The sequence below is a fragment of the Chroicocephalus ridibundus genome, chromosome 6 (assembly GCF_963924245.1).
Source record: "Chroicocephalus ridibundus chromosome 6, bChrRid1.1, whole genome shotgun sequence".
Lineage (NCBI taxonomy): Eukaryota > Metazoa > Chordata > Aves > Charadriiformes > Laridae > Chroicocephalus > Chroicocephalus ridibundus.
Window position 1 is genome coordinate 47,531,151 of NC_086289.1, and position 8,533 is coordinate 47,539,683.

Sequence of the window (8,533 nt, forward strand, 5' to 3'; positions counted from 1 at the left end):
CTGGACGTGGGAAAACTTACAAAATCGGAGCCGTTTACCAGCGTGGACAGCAAAGCAGTAAATAAAAGTCCCGACGTTCCGTGCATCAGTCCCGGGACTGCCGCTTCCTCACGGCTAAAAGAAGGGCGATGAGCAGTCGAGGCCAGCGCGGAGCGTGTGTCCCCATTTCAGACAGTGGCTGCTTAAAAGAAGCTAACTTTGCCTCACGAATGCCGGACTCGCCTTTTAAAAAATTCAAGCGATCATTCACAAGCCATTAAAGCGACCTGAAAGGCGAGACTTTCCAGGGGGAAATGGAAGCGCCCGATTATTGTTTTGCGTTTAACTTTCTGCGGTGCAAACAGCACAAGCACGGCCAGGGGCTGCTGTGCGCGGCCGAGAGGGGACAGCACACACAGCCCCCCCCCGACACTCGCACCCACCCCAAACAGCCTCCTGCACCCTTCCCGCCAGCACTGCCGTGCTGCTGTGGGTATCTCCAAGGTTTCCCCCTCGGCGGCGGGAGCCTCCGCGGGCGCGGCAGGCTGCGGACGGCGGGGCCCCAGCGTTTTGGCTGCAGCGCGGAGGGGCGGCGGGGGCTGCCGGCACGGCCCTGCCGTGGGCTCGGCGCGACCCCGCGCAGAACAGCCCCCGCTGCCTTCAAAACCGAATAACCCACGCAAGGAAAAGTGCCCCGGGAGCATCTCGGGAGCCAGGTGTGAGAGAGGAAATCACGGCCCCCCCGTCGGGGCTGGAGGGCAGGGGTTCGTCTTTCCCCCCGCAAGCCTTCGGGAGTAAACCCGCCGAGGGCGCCTTTGCTGGGGGAAAGTTGGCTTTAGCGACTGAACCAGCGCAGAAACAGCCGAGAGACGCCTCACAACCTCCCGAAAATACCCCTCTCTCTGCCGGGGGTTTCAAAGTCCCGCTCCCCTCTCCAGAGCCCAAGCGAACGGCACAAGCATGGCGTGGGCTTGAATCCGGCATTAGCAATTCCAGCCCCAGTGATCGTCGCTAATTCAGAACATATACGGGATGGCGATCAACCAGTATTGCACCGTTCCCCCGCACCCCAGATAAAATAATAATAAAAAACCCCCAACAGCAGCAGCAGCAACAACAACACCAAAATCCTTCTTTCTGCTGTAGGACGCTCAAACAAACCTCAGACCAAAAGTTTAAGAGAATACTCATTAACCAAGTGCTCCAATACACACAAGTCACAGATCTGTGTTAAGCGACCACTAGGGACTTTCCACAAGTTCAAAGAAACTTGCAATACGCATCTTTAAAATATATTATATCACCCCTACCACGTTTCTCCGGGTTTATTTTACAGTGAGATGGCTCAAATTATCTCTACGATTTTATTTTTTTGTAGCTACGCTCAGGTTATTTTTTTCAAACCTCTGCCTGGTCAAGCCGGCGGGACAGTTAACCCGAAAGATGGGCGGAAAGTAACGTTTTCGGTGCATGAAACATTTCTTTCCCTGGCTCTTTTGCCTGGTGGGTTACATTTCCTCAAGTACCAACACTTTTCTGCCTAGGTCCCACCGGGCTCCAACTTTTTCTATCTCGCCAAACCCTGCAAGGTGGCGCTCTTTTCATTGAAAACTGATATTAGCCTTATAATAATAACATTTTGTAGAAAGTAAAGTTAAAGCGAAGCCTTCCCACGGGTGCTGCAGGGAGCAGACGGCGATGCCGAGCTGGCGGGAGTGGGGCTTCGTCTGAGCAAGGCAAACTTTTCTTTTTTTTTTTTCCTTTGGTTTTTTTTTTTTTTTTTCGGGGAGGAGGCGGGATGGAGGAGGTGGGGGGGAATGCTTTGGGGAGGTAAAAAAAATCTCCGAGGGAGATCCCCCAAACGTTACGGACAAAGAAAAATACTTGCGGGGTTTTGTTGTGAGATAGGCGGGCTGTGCTCTGGACGGGTTACAGCCAGAGCTGCGCAGCGCCGGCATGGATATGAGCAGAGAGCGGCTTCCCCCGGCACCCCCTCCCCCCCCCGAGCGGTTAATATGGCTATTGACTCGCTGTACACATAATATTTCTTTAAAGAAGCTGTTAAAGTGTCATCTTGGTCTACTGGAAGGTCAGTTTGTGCAATTCACTCTATGACATATCACAAGCCCTCGCAGCTTTAGCCAACCTCATGATTTGTGTTGTCTGTTGATATGTTGTCTGCTTAATGGGGCGATCATGCAAGCTACAACCAGGAACAAAGCCCAACAGTTCCAACAACCGTAGCTAAGTTAGTGGAAGCAGTACAGCTTGCAAATCTATCAAACTAAACTGCAAGGAAGACAATCTGATTTAGAGAAAAGGCGTTCTGCTACAGTCATTAAGCACAAGTAATTTAGATTTTTTATATTGTCTTCTCATTTACAAATTTACTGTATCAACGCCAGCCAATGGAACGAATTTCTTAAGTAAATGAGAAATAAATAAAAGAGATAGAAAGATAATCAAATTACATAAAATAATTCTTATTCCCTAGCTTTATTTTTTAGAAAGCTATTAACACTGGCAAAATTATAGTAATAATAATAACATAACATAAGAAGTAATTGATTTAAATTAACATCACGTTTTAAGGAATATCAGCAAAAAAAAAAAAAGGAAGGAAGGAAGAGAAAAAAAAAGAAAAAGAAAAGAAACCAAAACCAAACCAAAAAATACACCCAACAACAACAACAACAAAAACGGCCTTCGTGAAACAGTGCTGTACTTCTTGGAGTAAAAGGCCCAAAGAAAGTCATGAATCCACTGCCTGAGAATTAGTTATGGTCATAAATGCCTTAAATTAAAATGGCAACCGAAATCTCCTCTGTTTTAAATCTCCTAATATATGTTATCCGAATTAATTTAATTTAGGGACCCAGTCTATGCAGATTCATGGGCAGTGTTGGAGTGGAGTGCAGCACTTCTCGTGTAACAATTCCCCACATTAATATTTATGTAGTCTATGCAATCTATTTCTGTTATTTTTATGGTTGTTATTCTATGTCTGCAAAGGTCATTTAAATTATACTGCGGCCGAAAATTTGTTTCATAAATTTTGATATAAATACTAATTACACACTATAGTAATGCCAGCAGGGATCCTTTCATTTATCACATTTATATCACCTTCGCTGCTTTAGTGATGACATAATGGAAAGCAGTGAAAAACTGGGACAGTTTTATTCTAATATCCTAAAGCTAGTTGGAGTTGCAGCAGGTTGACTTAGCGAATAAGAATTCCTACCACAATTCATGGGATTTAAGAATCTTTAATAAGGTACGAAATGTTACCAAACAGTTCTGTAAACTAAATTTTACATACCAATTCTTCTAGCCATAAATATTGAATATCTTGTAACATGTATAACCGGACCTTTACATGCGGATAAATATGGAAATTAGGATTTATATACATTATGTTCTTGTATTTGCCAAAAGCAACGGACAGATATAGTTTATCTCTTTTTTTTTTTTTTTAATATCACTTTACATAAACAAATGTAACAGTTTGACACGCAGATCCAGGCTTTCACTATACGAATTTCTTGACAGGACGTGTAACAACATTTTACTGCACTACTTAGACTGGACTTTGGGACGAAATGTTGCACTTTATACAAAAAAGCACATTAATACCAATAATATTCTGTTAGATCGACGTTTAGACTGTAATAATACAAAGTAATTCACATTTTGGTACACATTTACTAGAACATTCTTGCCATTCAGTACAAATAGTTGAATTTCTACCTCTTCCCTCTGCCCCCCCACCACCTCCGCCCCCCCCGCCGCCGCTCCCGCCCGCCCGCCCCTCCCCCCACATATATGCAAAGACCACAAATCCACATATCCCCTTATTCAACTTGCGATATAACTATTTACAAAATCAAACAGTACATTTTTTTGTTGTTTTGTTTTTGAAGCTAATAATTCTGTATTTACAAGAGGGGATGGGGGGGAAGGCCGCTGCCCGAGCAGACATGCAGTTGGAGATCTCTAATCAGTGGTTTCCAGTAAAGCCCTACACAGTTGGCATTTGCCCTGGTAACCTTGTCTTCTTATGCATTCTACTAACCCCTTCTCCTACCAAGCCTTGGAACACAGCAGAACAGAAAAAAAGAAAAAGGAAAAAAAAAAAAAGAAAAGAAAAGAAAAAAAAGAAAAAATAGGAAAAAGAGAAATAAAAAGAAAAGGAAAGAAAGAAAAAGACAAAAAAAAGAAAAAAGAGAAATAAAAAAGAGGGGGAAAAAAGAAGGGAAAAAAACAATTTTTAAAAAATGAAGTCTTCATTTTACTCAGTCCTGGGTCTACTGGCAGCATTTTATTTTTGTTTGCTCATTTAAATTCTGATTTCAAAGTGTTCATTATTTTTGGAGTCTTTAAATAGGGTATTTGTTTGCTCACTTGGGGCTTTTTTTGTTTTGTTTCGGTTTGTGTTTTTTTGTTGTTTTGTTTTAGCGTTTTAGACGTACCATTCGTTAAAATTTGATGTAAGCGTGCTGTGGCTGGACGTGTGGTGGACTGCGGAGGAGGAAGGGGATAAGGAGCTGGCGGTCTGGTTTTCTGTGGACGGAGACACGATGGTTGGAGGGGTGGAGGACTCGTAGCCTGAGCTGGCGGCGGGAGAAGGCTGGGACCCCTGCGAGGATGATTCATGGACCTGCAAGAGAAAACCCGGGCAGAAATAGAGAGCAGCAGAGGACGGAGGCCCTGGCGGCGGTCGCCTTCGGCTGGGGATGCGCCAGACAACGGGACCCAGCGCCGAGCCTCGGGCTCGGCCACCCCCTCGGGGCTCCCCGCCGGACACAGCCCCGGAGTCGTGTGCCCCCCACCACCCCCCCGCCGCGCCCCGACCCCGCTCCCGGTCCCAGCACCGGCAGGGAAGGCCGGGCAACGCCGCACTGCCTCCCCGCACTGCCCCACACCCCCCCTTCACCCTCCCCCGGTAAAAAGCACCGACAAAAGGCCCTGCCCGAGGGTCCGGGGCTGAGCGCCGCCGGGCGGGAGAGCGGCGCGGGCCGGGGCGGGCTGCGGGGCCGGGGCCGGGCCGCAGCAGCGCGGAGCCCCGCAGCAGCGCGGAGCCCCGCAGCTGGCCGGCCCCGGGCCGCGCTCCGCCCGCCGGCCCCGCCGCCCCGCCGGCTTCTGCCCGCCGGCCCCGCAGCCCTTTCCCCCGGCCAGGCCCGAGGCGGCGTCCGAGCCCCCCGCACATCAGGCGCCCTCCATTTACCTTCATGTGCTTTCTGAGGGAGCTGGGGTGCGTGTAGGACTTGTCACACATTTTGCAGAGATAGGGCTTGTCGGAAGTGTGCACATGCATGTGCTTTTTGCGGTCGCTGCTGTTTGCAAAGCGCCTGTCACAGCCCTCGAATTCACACTTAAATGGTTTTTCACCTATTGCGGAGGGAAGTGGGGGGGGGGGGGGAAACGGATCTGATTAAGCAGGGCCGGCCGGATCGCTCATTGTCCCCATCGCCCCGCCGGACGGAAGCCCAGGGCTCCATTTCAAACACTTGCAACTTTCTAACTTCAACAAGGCTCAAATCCCAAAACCTTACTTCTCTTCTCTATTCTTTCCGCACCTCCGACCCCTGCTCAGCGCTCATTTCGTGGACAGGGGGGGAAGGGGGAGCTATATAACTTTTTTTTTTTTTTTTTTTTGCCTTTGGAGGGGAGAGTTTCATTTGCAGCCCCAGCCCTGGGCACCTCTCCCTCCTCGCAACGCTCTAAGCCAGAGAGCAGGCGTGGTGGTATTTACACACGATCCTCAGTGTCTAGTTTCCGTTTTTATAGCTCATTCTCGTGATATTTTTACGCTCCCACCCACCCCAGCCCCCTCCCCCGTATTTTCTCGCAATATTGAAAATTGTCCGGCCAGGGATCACAATGTGATGCCAGCCCCAAACCCCCTGCAAAAAACGCTCGGGAAAGCGGCGCTGGCTTTCGGCGCTTGGGGGTGGGAGCCGGGGGGAGAGACTCTCCCAGCCCGGGGCTGCTGCATTGCCACTTCCCGCGGTGGGGAAAAGTTCTCAGGGATCCCGGCGCCTGCCCTCGGCACAACAATAACACACTCAACGCGCCGGGCTGGGTTTATTTAAAATCGCTCCTCGGAATTAAATATTTACCAAGCCCTGAATTGCAGAGGGGAGACGGATGAGCTGCCTGCGATATTTAGCACGATTTTTCATGGTGCCACAATCAAAACTGCCGAACAACAATTAATTAAAACCTATAAATTTAAACAAGACAGGTTGCTGCGGTACCCACCCCCCCCACCCCCCGCCCAGCAGCAAACCCTGCCTTTCTCCCCCTCTGCCTCGTCAGGGATAATTTTCTTTTTGTTGCTGCTGCTTATGGCGTGGCTGTGACCGAGCTCTTGTTGCAGCGGAGCTGCGAGCCTGTCTCTCCGGAAAAATCAGTGGCCCTGGATCGAACACCCCCCACACACCCCGGGCCCGACTCTCAGCCAAGCAGCGCACCGGCCCCCCCCCCGGCCCCTCCGGCCCGTCCCTGCGCCCCGCTCCGGCCCCGGCCCTCGGCGCTTCCACTCGCAGAGAGAAAAGCTACAGAGAAGGTTACCATACCTGTATGAGTTCTTTTGTGTATTTTGAGATTCTCTGATCTGGCAAACACTTTGCCACAGCCTGGGAAAGGGCAGGGGAAAGGCTTTTCACCTGTGTGGACTCTGATGTGATTTACAAGTTTATATTTGGCCTTGAAAGGTTTCCCTTCTCTTGGACACTCTTCCCAGAAACATATGTGATTGGACTGCTCGGGTCCTCCAACGTGCTCCACCGTGACATGAGTCACCAGCTCGTGCATCGTGCTGAAAGTTTTGTTGCAGGACTTTTTGGGGTTTGACAATTGCTCGGGCTCAATCCACTTACAGATGAGTTCCTGTTTGATGGGCTGCCTCATGTAACGAAAGAAGGCCCCTGCCCCGTGGTGGGCTGCCATGTTCATGTTCATGTGGCCGTAGCCGTGCAGCTGGGTCGAGGCGTAGTGCTCGGAGCGGGGGCTGGTGACCTGGCCGTACTGGTCGGGTCTGCCGTACATGTCTCCGGAGAAGCCCAGGCGCATCTGCCCGTTCACCACGTTAGGCGAAGCGTGGCTGGTGGCTTGTTCGTGCAGCCCCGGGAAAAGTATATGTCCCGCGGCATCGGTGTGTCCGTGGGGTCCGGCGAAGCTGCCGGCGGCGGAGGCGAAGAGGCTGTGCTGGGCGCTGGCGGCCGCCGCCTCCCCGAAGCCGCGGTTGCGGAACAGAAAGTCCCGGGTGGAGTTGAAGGCGGCGCTGGAGTAGGAGCTGACATGGGTCGGGTGGTGGTGGTGGCCCAGGGCCGCCGCCGCGTAGCCGGGCGCCTGCGAGGTGAAGGCGGTCTGGCCGGCCGAGGCCAGCTCGTGGGTGCTGGGGTTGATTTTGAAGGCGCCCATGCCGTCGGCGAAGGGGTTGATCCCCAGCCCCACTTCTCTGTCCGTGACATCGGCCGTGGAGTGGTGGCGAGAGGATCCGAAGGTAGTGACTCCTATGGCGGGATACTGCGGTCCAGCATCCAGAAGCATCTTCCCAGCGTCGATGCAGCAACCAAAAAAAAAGCACGCGCGCACACACACAACGCGGAGAGAAGCAGCAGCAGCAGCAGCAGCAGCAGCAGCAGCAGCGGCGGCGAAAACACCCTCTTTGGAAAGTCAGCGACGATCACCACCAAAGCAACCACATCAAAAACACCCCCTTCGGCATCAGCGCGGGGGGAAGGAAAAAAAAAAAAAAAAGGAGAAGAAGAAGAAGAAGAAGAAAAAAAAGAGGCTGGTGCGGAAGGGGGGAAGAGATCTTCGCAGTTGCAAATAATAATAATAAAAATGTGCCCCAAAAAATATTCACTGTCTCTCTGCTTTGACTTTTCAGGGAGGTTTAAGTGGGGAGGGGGGGGTTGGGTGGGCTCAAAAATAAACTGGCTGCAAATAACAATAACGGAGAGAGAACAACACGGGCAGCAAAAAACAAAACAAAAAAGAAACTTCCTTCAGTGATTTTTTTGGCTATAGGAATGTTGCAAAGTGGCCGAGAGCTTGTTTCTCTCTCCTCTTCGAGCTTCCCCACACTCTCCCCGATTTTTTTTTTTCTGGGGCCCTTTTTTTTTTTTTTTTTTTCGCTCTGCAAAAAAAAGGCGCAAATCATGCACAATATTGTCTTTTGCGGTTTATCTTCCTGGGGAGAAACTTTCACCTCCTCAGCCGGGCGGTGAACGCGAGACTGATAGCGGCAATCATTCCTGCAGATAAATGAATTGAAAAGACGACACCGTCCCCCCCCTTGATGAATGGGAGCCGGGGGCGGAGCGACGTCAGGGCGGACGTGGGCGCTCATTGGACAGCGCCGGCTCCCCCTTCCCCGCGTAACTCCCCCCGGCCCCGCCAACGAGGGGCGCGCACGGCCGCCTCCCGCCGCTGATTGGCCCCTCCGCCTCATCAATCGCAGGTATTGTGAGCGCACTGACATCCCTCCTGACAAACAGGGCTGCGGGAGTACCAACTTTTTTTTTTTTTTTTAAATATATAA

General features: G+C 50.8%; 1 protein-coding gene across 1 annotated transcript; it reads right to left on the bottom strand.

The window, feature by feature from the left end:
* Window positions 1–2,660: 2,660 nt before the first annotated feature.
* Window positions 2,661–8,271, bottom strand: ZIC1 (Zic family member 1). Its single transcript, XM_063337912.1, has 3 exons — window positions 6,561–8,271; window positions 5,207–5,370; window positions 2,661–4,639 (listed from the first exon to the last, which is right to left on the bottom strand). The coding sequence occupies exons 1-3, from the start codon at window positions 7,534–7,536 to the stop codon at window positions 4,442–4,444; spliced, it is 1,338 nt and encodes a 445-aa protein (XP_063193982.1). The 5' UTR covers window positions 7,537–8,271; the 3' UTR covers window positions 2,661–4,441.
* Between the last annotated feature and the right edge of the window lie 262 nt (window positions 8,272–8,533).